The sequence below is a fragment of the Aotus nancymaae genome, unplaced genomic scaffold (assembly GCF_030222135.1).
Source record: "Aotus nancymaae isolate 86718 unplaced genomic scaffold, 86718_ANA_hifiasm-v0.15.2.pri h1tg000059l, whole genome shotgun sequence".
Lineage (NCBI taxonomy): Eukaryota > Metazoa > Chordata > Mammalia > Primates > Aotidae > Aotus > Aotus nancymaae.
The window spans coordinates 57360059-57378490 of record NW_026988473.1 but is presented as its reverse complement, the minus strand read 5'-3'; the positions used below and the strand labels follow the sequence as shown (position 1 = coordinate 57378490).

The 18432-nt window shown below is 54.3% G+C and overlaps 1 protein-coding gene across 1 annotated transcript in view; it reads right to left on the bottom strand.

Moving 5' to 3' along the window:
- Positions 1–479: 479 nt before the first annotated feature.
- The window catches only part of ARHGEF17 (Rho guanine nucleotide exchange factor 17), a 61166-nt gene continuing 43213 nt past the window's right edge, over positions 480–18432 (bottom strand). The window contains exons 3-21 of the mRNA XM_012456934.2: positions 17905–18087; positions 14960–15076; positions 14648–14740; positions 14250–14426; positions 13888–13938; positions 13514–13623; positions 13321–13406; positions 10754–10872; positions 10159–10372; positions 9526–9599; positions 8469–8668; positions 7974–8275; positions 7241–7490; positions 6879–6965; positions 6487–6554; positions 6127–6275; positions 5166–5340; positions 4783–5052; positions 480–2853 (exon numbers count right to left, since the gene is read on the bottom strand). Of these exons, the coding sequence (XP_012312357.2) occupies positions 2657–2853; positions 4783–5052; positions 5166–5340; positions 6127–6275; positions 6487–6554; positions 6879–6965; positions 7241–7490; positions 7974–8275; positions 8469–8668; positions 9526–9599; positions 10159–10372; positions 10754–10872; positions 13321–13406; positions 13514–13623; positions 13888–13938; positions 14250–14426; positions 14648–14740; positions 14960–15076; positions 17905–18087 (2922 nt within the window). The 3' untranslated portion in view covers positions 480–2656. The remainder of the gene's footprint in view (positions 2854–4782; positions 5053–5165; positions 5341–6126; positions 6276–6486; positions 6555–6878; positions 6966–7240; positions 7491–7973; positions 8276–8468; positions 8669–9525; positions 9600–10158; positions 10373–10753; positions 10873–13320; positions 13407–13513; positions 13624–13887; positions 13939–14249; positions 14427–14647; positions 14741–14959; positions 15077–17904; positions 18088–18432) is intronic.

Below are 18432 nucleotides of genomic sequence, written 5' to 3'. Positions count from 1 at the left end.
ACTGAAGTCTGCCCAGGGGCCTCTGTGCGGAGGAGGCAGAGCCCCTGAGGCAGCAGAAGCAGGAAAGCAGTGGAACAGCAGCTGACTGGCAGTGTGGGAGGAACTGGAGACTCAAGGTGGAGAGGCCAGATGTCCTGAGATGCAGCTCTGATGTCTGGGCCACTGTGCCCTGTGACAGCTCCTTGCTGCCAGTTCACATCTCCACTAATAAGCACCCTTCTAGGTGACAGGCACAATGAATCTCTTCCTTGCAATCCAAAGACCTGTGCACACCAAGCAGCAGTCCTGTGCAGGAAGGGATTATCAGCCCCATTTCACAGGTGAGGAAATGGAGGCTCAGAGGGGATATGACTTGCCATAGGCACATAGCTAGTTAGTGGCAAAGTCAAGATCTCAAACAAGGTCTGTCCAGCTTCACAGCCTGTGTTCCTTCTAATGCTTTGTTTCACTATAAATTCCACATGAATGATGGCTCCTGCTCCATAATATATCTGTGTTTATTAATAGAATCCCTTCCTCCCCAGATATCCCCAGTAAAATGATGCTGCAGGGAGATGGTCCATGCCCATCCTGTGGTGTTGAGGACCCAGCAGACCCCTGAGAGGTGTGCTGCTAGTTCGCAGAGCATGAGCTTGCATGCTTCTTCTAGGGCTGACTCAAAAGTCAGCCAACTAGGCTGGAAAGGTTCACACGTGTAGCAGAGCTGAAGCATGATGTGCCCTTTTCTAGTGGTGGCCACCTCAAGTTCCGCAGGTGCATCCTGGGGTGGAGGGCTCTTTGTCCTTGCACAGAATAGCCCCATGTTGCTGGGCCTTTGTGTTCTTGTGTCTGATTTAATGACAGACCTCTTTGGACCAGAAATCAGACAGTCTTGGATTCTACCCTTGCTCCAAAGCCTTTGGAGGACTGGAGCAGGGCCTTGGCCTTCATCAGGATTCTCCAGCTGTGAGGCTTTGCTGGAGAACATTGTTTGCTGGAGGAGCCATAGACAGGTTCACCGGGGGCCTGGCTCTTTACCTGGAGCATGTCAGCTTCAGATTCCCAAGCTCCATCCAGGCCCACTGACTCAGAAGCTCTTGATTGATACGAAAATAATTTATGTACCATGCAAGGGATTCTACCATGTAGCCCTGGTTACAAAGCACTGGTCTAGTACAACCCCTTTATTTTCCTGATGAGAAAACTGCAGTCCAGACACCTGCCCAGGGTAACAGCAAATCGTGGCACCTCACCGTCCAGCACTCTTCTGCGTCTCCAAGGCCTCCCTTCTTCCCAAGTGTGTGGATGTTGGAAGGCCCATGTGGCCAGAGGGACTGAGCCCTGAGTTGCTGACAGGAGGCCACTGTGGCCACCAATGCAGTCATTTGGTGTTTCTATTTATTGACTCTTTAAATCTCATCATCCAAAGAGAGTTAATACATGACTGTTTGGTAGCAAGAGAAACATAATCTAAGACCGCAATGACCCACCCACCCCAAAGAAAACCAAAACCGAACAGAACAAAACAAACCCCATCTGAAACCAAACCTTTGGAGTTTTAGCTGAAGAAGTGAGGGGGCTGAGGGCCAGAGTGGCTCCCTGCAGTCTGGGGGAGGTCAGAGGCTACTCTCAAGTGGGAGCTTTCTCTATAGAAGAGGCTATATCTAGCCCCTCAGCTTTGGGGGTTCCTTCCTGAAGGGGCTTCCCTTGGCAGGAGGGGTGTGAAGAGGGATTCAGTGGTCAGAGTGAGGGGCTCCTAGATCTGCCCTCCAAGGTAACCATATGTGCCAGTGCATGAGACACAGGGAAGCAGGGCGACTGTGAGGAGATCACAGGCCCATTTCTCCTACCTGAGAGAGAGTCCTGTCCAAGGTCCCAAATCAGTGTTCCCAAATTAGGGAACCACTAAAGGCACCACCAACAAACTGGGTAATGACAAAGCCTGGGAGGTCCCGAGATGCCAATCACTGCCCCCTAACAGCATCTTGATCTAGAGGACTGAGGGCAGGCCAATCAGGATGGGGCCCTGGAAAGTATACGTCAACAGGCAGTGTTTAGGGCCTTGGACATGCAGTGTACGTACGTGTGTGTGTGTATGTATGAATGGAATGGAGCTCAGGGATGCGTGGGTCCCTCCAGGAAGGCTTGGTTAGAGTCCCAGGGTAGTCCCCAGGGCAGGAATAGGTTTCTTTTCCTCATGACGTTTCCTCAAATCACCCCCACCCCAGGTCACCAGGTCACTGCATAAATAAGTGCTTGGGAAGGTACACATCTAAAAAGGAACATAAATACTGTACATGGGGAATTCCCCAACCTTCCTGCTGCCCACCAGAAATCCCTCCAAATATTGCACATGGCCCTCCCCAGCCCCGTGGGGTCCAGACCCAGCTGTGTCTTTGGTAGAAGCTCCAGGGTCAGAGGTCCTGGTCAGCCCACATGTCCCCCACCCAATCATGACTGGGAGCACCAGGGCAGCCAGAGGGTCGGGAGAAGCCGTGGCCTGGCTGGCCAGCGGGCGTTCCATCGGGAATGCTTCTGTGAAGATGAGGCAGAGCCCACACAGGCACATGTGTGCCCCTGGCCAGACATTCCTGGTCAAAGTCTGCGTGTGGGCTACGAAGAGGCAAGCGGGCTGAGGGCAGGTGGGCAGGCAAGTCCTGGGCCACAGCAGACAGGCTCACACCCTCCATAGGAGGAGGTGGTTTGTGCTGTCATCTCGGCCCACAGTCTCACTGCTGCCGCTGCTCCCACTGCTGAGTCGGAAGTCCTCATAGCCATCACCTCCACTGATAACCAGCATTTTAGGCCTGGCCGAGGTGAGGCCTCGGTGCCGAGGGGAGTCCCGGTGCTCCAGTGATGGTAGCTTCTCAGGGCCTGGGGGCAGAGGGGAGGATCTGTCAGCCTGGGGGTGAATGGAGGTTTCACTGTCCCATCAAGGCCTGAACTCCTGAACCCCGGAAGACAGGAAGGAAGACATACACACTTCCTATGGGGGAATCCCACTTTGTTAGCTAGGAACTTATTTAAAAAGAAATGCTCACTTCTTAGCAGCCAGACTTATGTCCCATCTGTAATCTCTAAAGAGTGACATAACTTCCCAAGGTGACACCATTTTCGATTTTTTTCATTTTACAATATAAGTGAAATGTAAAATGCCATTTTCTATCTCTTGTTTACTGCATGTAACGTCCTCTGCATTATAGTTAAATAAGCCTCCTACTTCCAACAGCCCTTTCCCAGGTAGCTTAAGTCTTCTCTGAATCCAGACAACTGACTGTGGCTTTATTGCTTCCTGATTTCTAGGGCTACTTCCTCTTGGGAATATCATTTATTGCCCTGCCAAAGCAAAACTTTTCTGTTTGTGACCTCTTGATGTACCTCATTTCCTGCTGTTTCACTTTTTTTTGAGATGGAATTTCGCTCTTGTCGCCCAGGCTGGAGTGCAATAGCACATTCTTGGCTCACTGCAACCTCCGCCTCCCAGGTTCAAGTGATTCTCCTGCCTCATCCTCCCAGGTAGATGGGATTAAAGGCACCTGCTGCCACGCCCAGCTAGTTTTTGTATGTTTAGTAGAGATGAAGTTTTACCACATTGGCCAGGTTGGTCTCAAACTCCTGACCTTAGGTGATCCACCCGCCTCAACCTCTCAAAGTGCTGGGATTACAGGTGTGAACCACCGTGCCTGGCCATATTTTTATTTTTGTTTTTGAGGCAAGGTCTCACTCTGTCACCCAGGCTGGAGTTCAGTGGCACAACCTCTGCTGACTGCAGCCTCGACTTCTCTGGGCTCAGGTCAATCTCCCACCTCAGCCTCCTGAGCAGCTGGAACCACAGGTGTGTGCCACCACGCCTGGCTAATTTTTGTATTTTTTGTAGAGGTAGGATCTCACCATGTTGCCCAGGCTGGTCTTGAACTCCTAGGCTCAAATGATCCCCGTCCTCGCAAAGAGCAGGGATTACAGGCCTGAGCTACTATATCTGGCACCCTACTGTTTCTTTTTCTTTTTTGAGACGGAAATCACGCTCTGTCACCCAGGCTGGAGTGCAGTGGCACGATCTTGGCTCATTGCAACCTCCACCTCCCGGGTTCAAGCTATTCTCCTGCCTCAGCCTCCTGAGTAGCTGGGATTACAGGCTCGTGCTACCATGCCCGGCTAATTTTTTGTATTTTTAGTAGAGACGGGGTTTCACCATATGAGCCAGGATGGTCTCAATCTCCTGACCTTGTGATCCGCCAACCTCCGCCTCCCAAAGCGCTGGGATTACAAGTGAGCCACTGCGTCTGGCTGCTGTTTCACTTTCTAGTTCTCACAGTCTGTTTCCTGTGCTAGTGCCATTCTATGTTGTTTTCTGGTGCTATTTCTATTTCCTGCTCTGTGCATCACTTCCTGATTCCACTTCCTGCCCTGTATATCATTTCTAGTCCTGTGCTATTTCCTGGTGTATACAGGAAATATATACAACAGGACATATTTTCTATATACATATTCTGTTTGTGACATATTCTACCTCTTATAGTTCCCTTCCTGTCTCTGATAACATTTCTCTGGACAGAACTTTATATACAAACAACACATGCAGGTATGTGCGCGCGTATACACACACACACACACTCTCTCTCTCTCTCTCTCTCGCTCTCTCTCTCTCTCTCTCTCCCCCCCCTAGATTTCATTTAGGGACTTCCATGGCCTATTTCCTGTCATATATGCCACCTCTAGCTCTTTGTGACACTTTTTCTCCCTCTCGAAAGCTCTTCTGGCAGGTCCACGATCCCTGGCTTGGGATATGATGCACTGACCCACCTGCGTCTGGGGGAGGTGGTGGGGTTGGGCAAAGCAGGTTGAAGCCATCTGGCAGCTGGACTGCAGCCAAGAAGCGGACATGGCCAGTGTGTCCCTGGCCAAGGCCTGCGGGGCTGAGTGGCGCCCGTGGGCAGCTGACTGTACTGGGTGAGGTGGGCATGGTAAGCACGACACCGGCACTGGTGCCCACCCACAGCAGCTCTTCACACACCAGCAGCGCTGTGATTCGCAGACAGGCAGCCTTGTGCTGCCGGATGATGGCATCTGAGCCTGGGGTGGGAGACAGAACACAGCTGGGGCCGAATTCTGGCCCTGGCTCAGCCTCCTCTACGGTGGGGCAGAAAGGCGCCAAGGGGGTTGCTGTGGTAGTTTAAGGTCAGTACCTGCCAGCATCCTGTGCACGGGAGGGGTGACGTCTACTTCTGCCAGCTGCTCAAAGGTGTCTGGATGGTAGAGACACACGTGGGCGCTACCTTTTAATGTCACCCACACGCCCAGGCTGGAGTCCACCATGCAAGCCACGCTGCGGCTTGAATCCTGCCCCACGTAAAATGTGTGCTGGGGAAGGCGGGGGGTGGGGTGGGGGGAGAAGATGGGTCACTGGCAGGCCTGCCTTCCTTGGCCCGCCCTGGCCTGGAGCTTCACCAGTGTCCATCCCTCACAGGTCACACTAGCGTTGGTCCTTGGTCTGCACGATTAACCTTTCAAAGCTTGGTTTCACCAGCGCCTCCTAACTTAATTCTCAGGAATTATAATGGAGGTGCTCTTTCCCCATTAAACTTGAGTGATTTAAGGATCAGAGAACTTCAATGCTTAAAGGGTTTTAGAATCAGTCACTGGCCTCCCCCTGGACAGGTGGGAAAGCTGAAGCCTAGAAGGGAAAGGGGTCACACAGCAAGTCAGTCACAGAGCTGGGGCCTGAACCCAGGGCTTTGGACTCCTGCCCAGCCAACAGTGGAATAAGTGAGAGGGAAAGGGAAACCATTGCCCCTGGATATTTCTGACATGTGTGCAAGTGAGGCCAGGACTACATGAAAGAGTCTAATGCTAATGGATGTTGACATCAGGAAGGACCCCTGTACTATCCCTAAAGAACCCCAAAACCTGATTTGAGAGATAGGGTGGGCAGGAGGATGAATAAGATTCCTAATGTATATGGGACACTTTACTGTAGAGAAGAAATGAGGATCGGAGGACAGGGACTGGCCAGCATCACTCTGTGGTCAGAGGAAGGCCCCAGCCCTCTGCTGGATACTGTTTACGCCCCCACCATAGTCTCATCTCCCTCTCACACGGGCCCAGCTCACCCCACAGCACCAATTCCATCCCCCCACCCCCTGCTACCTCCAGCTGCAGCGTGTCAGGGCTCAGGACAAGGACTCGGTTCTGGCAGCCACACCACAGCCGACCACCCACAGACACCATCTTGGTGATGGGGCTCCCCTGGGCGCCCAAGGTCACTGATTTGAAGTTCTGGGGGTCCCAGAAATGGCCTGGAGTAGGGTAAAGAAAACAGGAAATTCACTCCAGTTCTAAATTTGAGCCTCAGTCTCCCCCGAAAGGAGATGTTAACATTCCCCTTTATAAGTAAGAACACCAAGGCCCAGAGAAGGCCTGGGAGTTGCCCAAAGCTGCATCTCCAGGACAGAGCCCCAACACCAGGAAGGGGATAGGGGAAGGGTGTAGTGGAAGGCAGATACTCACCTGCTTCCCTTTGGTAAACCACAAGCTCTCCATTGGCCAGAGACACAAACACCTGGTTATTCAGATACCTGGGTAGAAAGAAGAAGAAGGAGTAAGGGAGTTCAGGTAGCCAAAGTGGGTTACCCAGGGCTAGGGGAACCACAGATAGGATGGCTATGGCCACCTCTTCCCATCCCTTGTTCTCCAGGTGGGGGTTACCTGAGGCTATGAAAAGGGAGTGACTTGCCCGAGCTTATACAGTGTGTAAGAGGCACAGCTAGCCTAGGGCTAGCCCTGTGGCTTCCAGCTGCCACAGAGAGGGACAGTAGAGCAGGGGGCCCAGGTGAACAAAAGGAGGCCTACACATGTGGCTGAGAAGAGTCTAGACAGGAAGGGCCACCCTGGGGCCTTACAAGATGCAGGTCACAGAGGCCGCGTGCTGGAGCTTCATGCTGTTCCTGCGGTCACGGATGCTGTCAGAGGACTGGTACACGTGGACACTGTGGATCGGGGTGTGCACCTGGGACAAATGCTTGGGGCACACCAGCCCCTGGAGTCATCCCTCCACCTCTCTGCCCCTAGCACCATGTCTTCAACACCAGGTGCCTTCCCGAGGTACTGAGGCCCGACAGCCTCCCTGGGGTTGTCAGACCCACCAGCATCCCTGAGGTATGACCCAAAGCCCTCCTGCCTCAGCTTCAGGGAACCACATGATTTCCAGAGCAGGGAGCTCAGGGTTCTGGCACTGTGTCCCCAGTCCCTCCCCTGTCCCTACCAGCCATCCTCAGTGCCCAGCCACACGGAGCTCTGGTAGGCCTCAGGGTCGACACTCAGCAGGTCCTCAAGGCTGCCCCGGGTGAAGGAGCCTCGGCTGGAGCGGCGAAGGGCTCTCCCATCCATTGGGCTGGTGCCGCAGGGACCACCAGGCCCGAAGGAGCCAGACAGTGGCAGGAAGCCAGGCTCCTGCTCCTCCTCTGAGCTAGTAGTCTCTGCTGTGGCCTCCTTGGAACTCGGGGTCTCCTCATCTGAGGGAGACAAAGGTCTCTGTCTTCATCCCCCTCTGCCAGGCCTGGGACCTGGTATCTTTCTAGGCCATGCATCCCTCTTGGCCATGCCCCTCCAGAAGGTCTCTCAAAGCTGTTCCTCCCCATCCCCAAGGCCTCTGCATCTGCTCTGGCCTGCTGCCCTGCTCACTGACAGCTCAGCACAACAGAATCCTTGATCTCGCCTGCCCCCTTGGATCCAGCAGCCACATGGAGGGTGGAGGGTCCCCACTCCACCAGCCCTATCTTCCTTAGGTGAGTGCTCCAGGGTCTTCATAATCCTGCCTGACTGTCCCACCGTCCTCTGGGTCCTCAGTGTCACAGCCCCTGCCCTGACTGCTCTGTGTGCTAACATCCTGAGATCTGACGCCATGCCTTTCCCTGCACTAGTCCCTCCTCGCCCCCTCCTCTGGGCAGTCCACCCTGCCTGCCAGTGCCAAGTTGGAGGAGATGGCCAAAGCTCACTGCCAAAGCTGGAGGAGATGGTGGACCGGCTGGCCTGGCTCTGCAGCGTCCCCGAGGGGCTGGGCGAAGACTCATCATCAGAGTCACTGTCAAAGGGCACCAGCTCTGGGCGGGGGTCACCCTCGGCGGGGCCCTGAGCCATCTCCAAGCCCGAGCCTGCAATGGAGATGTGAAGGCAGGGCTGCGGCCCCGGCTCCGCAAGCGTCGTGGCTTCCTCGTCTGCGGCGGCCTCGACATCCAGTTCCGTCCTGCTGGGCTCCTGTGCCGTCTCTGGAGGACACCTCAGCGATGGAGGAGGCTCCCTGCGAGAAGAGGGAGTGAGGATGAGAGCTGCTACGAGCCAGACGTGGCCCTGCTAGCGGACACGCCCACCGACCCCGCCCACACTCTCCGGGCCCCGCCCACAACCGCGCCGGGGCGGCCTCAGCCTGTGCTGGGACAGGGTCTGGGTCTCCCTGGCCCGGGGTGCCGCCCACCCCGCCACCCAGGCCTCACCGGTGGCAGCGACGCTGCAGCCCGGGCACCGCCCCGATGCAGAGGATGCGGGCGGAACAGACGGCGATGCAGGCCTCCACGTCTGGCTCGGCGCGCAGGCTCAGCAGGCACACCTGGCCCACGTAGCCATCGCTGTTGCACACCCACACCTCAGGCGAGGGCTCCGGGCAGCAGTTCAGGGTGGGGGCCGCGCAGGAGAACTGCAGGAGGCACCAATGTACAGGAGGTGAATGGAGGAACTGCTGCCAACTTCCCCCACTCCTGGGAAACCCCAGCAGAATGAAGGGAGGCAGGCCCGCATGGGTGTGTATGGATGCCCCTATATACCCCTTTACACAGGTGTACACGTACACGTGGCACAGGACACTTTTTTTGTGTGTGATAGGTTCTTGCTCTGTCACCCAGACTGGAATGCAGTGGTGTGATCATGGCTCACTGCAACCTTGACCTCCCCGGCTCAAGCAATCCTCCCACCTCAGCCTCCTGAGTAACTGGGACTACAGGGGCGTGCCACCACATGTGGATATTTTTTAAATTTTTTGTAGAGATAGGGTCTTGCCTAGCCTGGTCTTGAACTTTTGGGTTCATGCGATCCTCCTAACTCAGACTCACAAAGTACTGGAATTAGAGATGTAAGCCACCGCAACTTGCCCACATGACCCTCTACATGTCAAATGCACTCATGCCTACAGGATACAGGTATCATGCCTACATGTACACACACATATCCCCGGCTATAATAGTGGATACATGCATATAAAATGTGATGCTGGTAATCTCTGTACATGTGTATGCAGCTCATACAAGCACATAAATGAAGCAACTTCCCAACATCCATATAGCCTTTGTTCACATGCACAGATACAGACATGCATGAGCATACCCATATACATGTAATACATATGCAGCATCCACACACAGACAGCTGAATTCTCCAAGACATAAGGAACAACAGCAATGTTCAGGGCATGTACACAATGTCATACACAAAACAAAAATTCATGAACACCTGCTGACTTTGAAAACATGCACCCACGTGACCCAGATGCAGACATACCTGCATGCCACTGCGGGTTTTCATGATGGGGATGGCCTTCAGGAACTCAGGGTCTAGACAGCTTTTGCTGGATGCTGCAAAGGAGATGGACGGACAGAGAGACCCTGCTTAACATAGTATCCCATCTCACCCTGGTCCTGCCCTTGCCCCATTCTCCTTCCTCCCTTGCCCCTCAGGGTTTCTCTAGGCGAGGCCTGATCCCAGCCACACTAGAATAAGGCAGTTGCTCCTGGCCTCAATCTTTTCCCATATGTATTGTCTTGGGGTTAGACCCAGAGGTCTCTAAGGATCTTCTAAGCCATGAACCCTGATCAATAGCTTCCCCTGATCCAGCCCTGCTCAGAGTGTGTGTAGGGAGGGTATGGGGAGGGTCTTGGTTATCTGTGCCCACTATGGGGCAGGCCCAGCAGACAGTGAGACCCTATCCATGGAATCCTCTCCCTGCCAGGGAGGCCACAGCTATTATTCAGTCTGATGTTTCACTGCAGAAGCCTCAGTCCCCCCTCCCCACCAGGTGGAGCTGGTGCACAGGGCACTGTGGTTCTGGCTCCTGAAGTCACAGAAAGCCGAGAGATGGCTTCTGACCTACTGCCTGGAGGCTCTAGGAGAGGGCCAGCATGTGCCTTGGCTTACCCAGCTTCCTCTTGGCCTCATCGAACGCCTGTTCAAAGCCAAGACGGGCGTCCGGATGGGGAAACTCAAAGATGTATGAGTCGGTGCCTTCGGGCCGAGTGGCGCACAGCTCCAGCTTGGTTGGAGGGAAGGAAAGTGCGTAGCACAGCGCCTGCTTCTCCGACAGGTCCCGGTGCATGGCAGCCGAGAGGTCCCGCAGCACGTCGTCCAGGCTCTGTGAGGAAGAGGGCCCAGGCCTCAGGCCCCAGCATCTCACCACAGCCTGCACTTGCCCTTGAGAATGTGTGGGGACCTGCCTCTCAACTCAGACAGCAAGTGGGACTATTTCCTCCCACAGACCAAGAGGTGGCCTGGATTCCTCTGACAGATGGGGGATGGGCCCTGTGTCACCCTTGGATGGGGATGCAGCTATGTCTCCACCCTCAGACCTGGAGCATGTTACTTCCCCCATATTCGGGGAGGCTGCAATTTTTCCCTTCAGGTGAGGGGAAGGGATGTCTCTTCCCTCAGGGAAATGTCAGGGCTGTCTCTCCCTCAGATAGGGTCAAGAGTCCCCCACCCCCTGGCTCCCCAGCCACGGGCAGAGGACACAGACCTGGTGGGGGAAACCCAGGCTCTCAGAGAGCTTGCTCATTTGGCCCAGGGTGGTGAGGTCCTCATCAAGACGGCTGATGGCCTTCTGGATGTTCTCCCGATTGGTGGCTTGGGATGCCCCTGGTGGGCACAGAGGAATGCCATGGATAGATACAGAGACAGACAAGGTCAAGCTGAGGCCGACTCTCTTTCCCTCACTGCCCAGCCTGCAGCTGGGCGTGGGGAGAGGCCTGACACACTAAAAGTGTAGAAACCCCAGGCTCTCGGGAACAAAGTTAATAGGCATCTCCCAGAGGAACCTTAGGCCTGTGAGCTGGACTCTGGGCCTGATTCAGAGCCACGTGGCGCAGAATATCAGGCCCATGGAGAATTCCCGGGAGAGCACGGAGTATGAAACGGTGGCTGGCTCTGTGACATACAGGCTCCGGCCAACACGGAACTGCTGCGGTGCTGCAGCCTCCCATGGGGGCGGTGGCAGAGCAGGCAGAGCCCCAGGCAGTCAAATGTGCTGACCAAGAGACTCATCCCCCACAAAGGAGTGGGCAATGTTCAGAGCTCTGGATTTCTGTGGTCCTATCCCATACCTGAACGTTGCCAAGCAGCTAGTCCTGCAGATGGCCTGCCACCCCCAACCCAAGGTTTGGGACACACACTCTGGACTAATGGTCCATAAATGAAGCTGTCCCTCCACCCTTGGGCCAGGACAAATGCGTCTTAAAATCAAGGGAAAATAAGCTTCTTTTTGCTTTTTCCTAAATGAGTTTCTTTTCCTATTTTCCTCTGATTTAGTTTACTGAGTGTGTTATTGGTGTATATACATTTAGTATTTGGACCACAGGTTGCAGAATGGTAAGAGAGTGCTGGGTGGGTCATGACAGCACTAGAGACATGGATCCTGAGACTGGCAAGTCCTGTCTGAAATGGTCCTGTGACCAGGAACCCCATGGGGGCAAGAGGCAGCCTGCTGAGGAGGGGAGGGCATGCTTGGTAACTGTAAGATGGAATCATGCTGGACAGGGAGGCTCAGAGAAGTCTCAACATGTCTATGGGAAGAAGAGTGCGTGCTGAATGGATGGCAGTGGAGTTTCCTGCAAGGCTGAGGCTGGGAACGGCTCTGCTGTTGCCTGAATGTTTGTGTGCCCCCAACACTCACAGTTTGAAATAGAATTCTGAGTGTGTTGGTATTAAGAGGTGGAGGACCTTTGGGAGGTGGCCCAGGTGGATGGATCACCTGAGGTCAGGAGTTTGAGACCAGCCTGGCCAACACGGTAAAACCCTGTCTCTACTAAAAATACAAAAATTAGCCAGATGTGGTGGCACACGCCGGTAGTCCCAGCTACTTGGGAGGCTGAGCCAGGAAAATTGCTTGAATCCGGGAGGTGGAAGTGCCAATGAGCCGAGATTAAGCACTCCAGTCTGGGCCACAGAGCAAGACTCTGTCTCAAAAAAAAAAAAAAGGTTGACCTTTGAGAGGTGACCTGATCATGAGGGCGGAGCCATTGTGAATGAGATTTGTGCCCTGATAAAGGGGCCTGAAGGAGCTTGTTCGCCCCTTCCACCAAGTGAGGACACATAGAAGGCACCCTCTATGAGGCATGGGCCCCTGATCTTGGCCTTCCCAGCCTCCCAACCTGTGAGCAATTCATTCCTCTTGTTTATAAACTACCCAGTCTGTGGTATTTTTGTTAGAGCAGGCTGAAGAGACGAAGCCGATCTCTTTTTGAAGTAACTGTCCCACCCCAACCCTCACCACCTGGGCAGCCATGTTTTCTTTCATATGACCCTGCCCAACTCTTGCCCACAGCTGCCTGATCCATGAGTGGGTACCTAGCTTAAAAGTGGTGATTCTATTGACTTGGACCAATTAGAGTAATAATCAGCTGGTACTCCTGCATAGTGGGGCAGGCCTGGGCTCACCAAGGAGCCAGGCGAGCCCCTCCATTACCCTGAGGGCCAACTCCAGGTGAGCTCCCCTCCAGCTGAGCCTGGAGCCGGCCTTGGTCTGATCACGGGAGTTAGGAGGAAGCAGAGAAAGCTAAGAACAGTAAGAACAGGGCCAACTCAGCAAGAAGGGGAGAAAGACAGACGCCGCAGGAGGAGTGGCTCCTGGAAGCTGCCTCAGCTCCCGACAGTCTCAGCCCCAAACAACATGGATGGCTCCAATCGACCCTTTGCTTGCAGTAACTCAAACGAGTGTCTGTTCCCCGTGTGCAAAACCGCTGAACCAGACAGAGCAACATCATCTAATATTAGGCGCTCAAATGAGTTTGCACAGATGAATCAATGGCTAATTACAGTGACGCTGCTCTCCCTGAACCACCCCCGCCCAGCCCCCGCTGCCAGCCTAGGTCCCTGCTCAGCTGGAAGGCGGCATGCATGGACGGATTGTCTGGCTCCGTGGGTGCCAACTGGGTCCTTCATGCCAGCCCCCTTGCACTGGATGAGAAAGCCAGGCCTGAAAGTGGAAAAACAGCTGGACAGGCAGCCACACTGGCTGCAGCTCAGACCCTCCAGGAGGGCTTCTCAGAGGAAGACTCCAACACCTAGAACCCCTAGCATCAAACTCACCTTTGACGATGTCTGCGTCTTCCAGCGGCAGCTTCCACAGCATCTTGTACTTGCTGGCTGTGTCAATGACACTGGCTGCCGTGTACCTGCGGAGAGCCAATGGGGCGCTCTGGCCAGGGCCGGTGAGTGGGGCTCAGAGAGGGACAAATGCTCCCCCTGCTGGCACCACCCTAACCCCATCCCAGCCACTCACAGGCTCATGGAGCTGCGCCGCAGGGAGCCTGACTTTCGCTTCAGGGTGGTGCAGACGATGAGGTCCGTGAACAGGAAGAGGGACCGGTCCTTCTTGCCACTGATCGCCTTCTGTGGAACCCAAGGCAGAATTCAGGCTGGGTGGACACAGTCCAGAGGCCCACCCACCTGCCCACAGTGCCCAAGGGGACACTGGAACCCAGGGAGAGTAAGGGCTCTTCCCCAGCTGCCCAGAGAGTCAGAGCGGAGCGGGGACTCGACCAGGGCTCCCCTCGGGGTAAAGAGCAGGGAGACCTGTGGGTAGAGGGTGTGAGCAGAAGAGAGGACAAAGTGAGGACATGGGAACAGCTGGGCAGACACTGGGACACTTCTTACCACTTCAATGACCATCTCCTGTCTCAGGAACCGCCGCAGAGGGGCCTGGAGCTGTGGGACAGGAGGGACAAGGAGTCTCAAAGGCCAGTTATTAATCCCTATCCCCTCCACACATCCCAGTGACCCCTTGGCCCCCCACTCTATGGGCCAGGCCAATGGAAGCAGCATGCTGCCCACCCTCCCAACAGCCTTGTGCTGCCAGGCCACGGGACCCAAGGTCAGAGACAGACGTGGAAGAACACAGACAGGTAGAGACGTGGCAGACACTGATGCAAACACACTGTGGTTCCAGACATGGACACAGCCACAATTCCAGGTGGCCACAGGTGGACATAGATGTGGGCGGGACAGGGCACACGCACATCCTCCATGCCCTCGATGTGAGCCTCTATCTCCTGTAGCACACGGGCATGCCGCTCTGCCTCCTCGGCACTCCGCACACCCTTGTTGATGCGCTCAGCCACCTGCTTGATGTTCCGCTGTGCCTCCAGCAGGAGTGGATGGTCTGGGTGGTCCTCAGGTGTATGCTTCAGGAGGTCCTGGGGTGGGAATGGGGACCAGACCTGCCTGCTTAGCTACCCTTGGGGGCCCAGACTGCTGAAGCAGGAGGGACTATGGGTAGACACCAAAGAGGACTTTCTTTCCTACCTGACCCCTGTGGACCCTGATGTCAGGCTCAACCAGGCAGGGGCCTCAGACCTCCTTGTATCTCCCTATGCTTCCAGGCCTTGCCCACTTGCCCACCCAGCTCCATGCCCACCTTCACCAGAAGCTCATAGCGTGGGATCCGCTGCACAGGCTTGATCATGAGGTCAGACAGCGCCTGCTTCTCCTTGTTCTCACGCATGCTTTGCTGAAACCCAAAGTGGGGTGGATGGTCACTGTGTGAGGAATGACCTACCAGGAAGCCTATGTCCAGGGACAGGTCCCCAGCAAGCCCCTCCAGCTCAGCCTGAGAGCAGAGGCTGGCCCACTGGCTGGGGCTATGGTGCCCATGCTGGGAATTCCTGGGGCCCTCAAAGCTGGCCCAAGGCGAGAGTCACCTCCATCTCCCTGCCCTAGCCCACAGTACCTCCAGGAACTTGAGAAAGGCTGGCCTCGCCTCCTTAGCCACACGCACAGCATCCTTCGCATTGAGGAAGTTATCGATATAGGCGGAATAGATGTTTACCAGGACATCCTTGGAGAACTGTGGAGGAGGAGGCAGGTTGGGGACCCTCAAGGTGTCCCTCAGCCCAACGCACCCTGTCCTAGTTTTCATTGATTCATGAGTCACCATCTTTTCCCTCCAACTAGAAATGATACAGTCTCTACAGGATCAGGCATGTGTCTTGTGGCTCTAAGTGTGATTGTGTTTAGGCGTATGTGCATGTGTACACAGGTATACACGAGTGCTCGTCTTATCTGGGCATGACTGTTCATGTATGTACATATGTAGACCTGAATGTATCCTGTGAGCTCAGACCTGCTTCTCTCATTTCCAACTGGGCAACCTCACAAAGTCCAGCCAAGCAGGTCTCCCTTTCCCCGTTCTCTGAGTGACACAGACTCATTCTAGCCACTTGGCCTTTGCTCATGCAGATCCCCCCACCAGGAATGCCCTTCCTCATCCACATCTCACCCCATCTCAGGGCTGTGTTCCAGTTCTGCCTCCTCTCAGAAGTACTCCTTTTTCTGACCAGAGCTCTGCCTGGTGCTACACTAGCCTCTGGCTTCTCCTGATCTCCTAGGACAAGTTCTCCCTCTCCGTGGAAAGTCCTACCATCCCACTCACAGTATAAAGCCTAGCTCAGGGCAGGGCTGTCTTCCACCCTTCACTGCTTACAGTTGGTGGCTAACACCTGCTGGATGCTGATGGCGGACGAAATAGGGAGGTTATTGGTAAGAAGCCTTGTCTGGGAACCAGCACACCTGGGTTTCCGTCTCAACTGTATCGTGGATAAGCTACGTGACCACTTTAGTGGTGTTTCTGTCCCCCTTGGAGTCTTCTCTTTTTTTTCTTTTTGAGATGGAGTCTCGCTCTGTCACCCAGGCTGGAGTGCAGTGGCACGATCTTGGGTCACTGTAATCTCTGCCTCCTGGGCTCAAGCAATTCTCCTGCCTCAGCCTCCTGAGTAGCTGGGATTGCAGGTGCACGCCACCACGCCTGGGTAATTTTTGTATTTTTAGTAGAGACAGGGTTTCACCATGTTGGTCAGGCTGGTCTCCAACTCCTGACCTCATGATCCACCTGCCTCGGCCTCCGAAAGTGCTGGGATGACAGGCATGCGCCACCGTGCCTGGCCAGAATCCTTTCTCTCTAAGGTGTCAACTGTCCCTGCCTCTGGACAGAACAGGGCAGGGCATGAAGCAGTGAAGGGAGGAAGACAGCCCTCACCAACCACCCCCACCTTGGGACGAAGCATCCTGTGCTGACCCCTCCCTGGGGCTCCAGGGCTTCCGCCATAGTCCACGGTCAGCATCAAGGTCCAGGCAGGGGGCTGAGCTTAGTGACACTAAGAGTGACGATGGGCTGGAGACATCAGTACTCAATCCAAGCTGGGGCCCCATCACCCCTGTCTGGTCCCATCTGTTTCCAGGTCAGTAGGGACATTCTAAGACGGTTCAAGGCCCCACCCAACAGCAGAGCAAATATATTGAAACACTCACATCCCACAGAAAAAGATATAATTTTTTCACTGTAAAATTTTTGGAAGAATTGTTACAATTTTGCTTTTGAAATTATGTGGCTGTGGGAAATCATTTAGTTTGCATTTGGCTATGATTTACCAGTTACCATGGTGTATTCTTGGGAATTCTGGCAAAATAAAATGGAATTGGAAGTTTTTCAAATGTAATTAAATTCTTATAAATACTAAATTTAACAATGAATGAAAATGGCATGCTGTATTTTACAGGCATTTAATTAAAGGCTTATTGGTTTTGATTTCGATGTTCTTTTTGAATTCTGAAGTCAATACCTTTTCTTTTTTTTTTTTTTGAGACGGAGTTTCGCTCGTTACCCAGGCTGGAGTGCAACGGCGCGATCTCGGCTCACCGCAACCTCTGCCTCCTGGGTTCAGGCAATTCTCCTGCCTCAGCCTCCTGAGTAGCTGGGATTACAGGCACGCGCCACCAAGCCCAGCTAATTTTTTGTATTAGTAGAGACGCGGTTTCACCATGTTGACCAGGATAGTCTCGATCTCTTGACCTCGTGATCCACCCGCCTCGGCCTCCCAAAGTGCTGGGATTACAGGCTTGAGCCACCGCGCCCAGCCGTCAATACCTTTTCTAAGGTCTCACTCACTGTTGTGGGAGCTTGACAAGTGTACAGTGGAGAGCTGGCCTGTCGTGAGAGGCAGTATGGGGGAAGCCTGGGCCCTGGAACTGGGTTCCTGGAGTTGAATCCTCCACCACTTCCTAACTGTAACTTTCATCAGGTTAATAATCTCTCTACGTCTTAGTCACCAACTTTAGAATCAGGGTAATCACTGAACTCTCCTACTAGGGCTGTTATAGATACAACGCATTTAGAATAATGCCTAGCAGACAGGTATGCTATTATGATGAAAATATTTGATGGAGAAAAAGTCAAGACTCAGCCAGCATCAACATCCTACCCAAGTCTGGGGTCAGGACCAGGACAGTTACTTCAGTTCCGGTAAAGATAGGGTGGAGGTCAGTACCAGCAACCATCTGAGGTCTGAGTGAGCATCAGCACCAGCTTGGGGTCAGGACTAGGGTCACGTTAGTGCCAGCCAGGGGTAGGGTAGGGTCCAGGATCAGAGTCAGTGTCTGGCTGGGGTCAGAGTCCGTGCCAGAGTCTGGCTAAGCTCTGGGATGGTGGGGAGTGTCCAAGTTCAGGTCTACCCAGGGGCTGGGATAAGTGCTAACATCGAGCCAAGTTCTGGGGCCAGATTGGGGAACAGAGTCAGTATCCAGGTGGTGAAGGGAGTGAGGGAAGGGGTCCATGGCCACATCCAGCCCCTTGCAGGAGGGCCTGTGCTTGTGGGGGCTGGAAGCAGCTGGGTCACTCACCGACTGGACGAGCAGAGCTCCCACCTTCTGCTGGGCATGCCAGGTCTGCACGCAGTGCCGAATCTGCTCTAGGAATTGCTCGTGGTGCTCCAGGAGCTCGGGGATCTGGTCGAAGATCTCGTCCACCAGTGAAGGATCACAGAGCACGGAATTCTCTGGCTGCTTCAGTGGCTGCATGTAGCCCTGAAGGACCCACAGGGTCAGTGCGTGCTCCCTCAGAGATGTCGCCCCCCACCCCACCTGTTACACAGGGCCCCTGTGTGAGTGCACACAGAATCACCCAGGCCTGCAGCTCAGTGCCCTGCTTCCCACATCTCCCTCATGAGACCAGTAGCTCCGGGAGGGAGATGGGAAAACCTAAGCCCATGCCCTCACTGCTGAGCCTAGGAGGGAGCAAGGGCGCTTAGGAGAGGTTTAATGCATGAACGAACAGAGCTTGGAATAAGGAAAGCAAGATGGGGCTCCCTGAAAGACCTCCCACCCCTAACTCAACAAAGATTTACTGAGTACTTACTATGTACCAGGCAC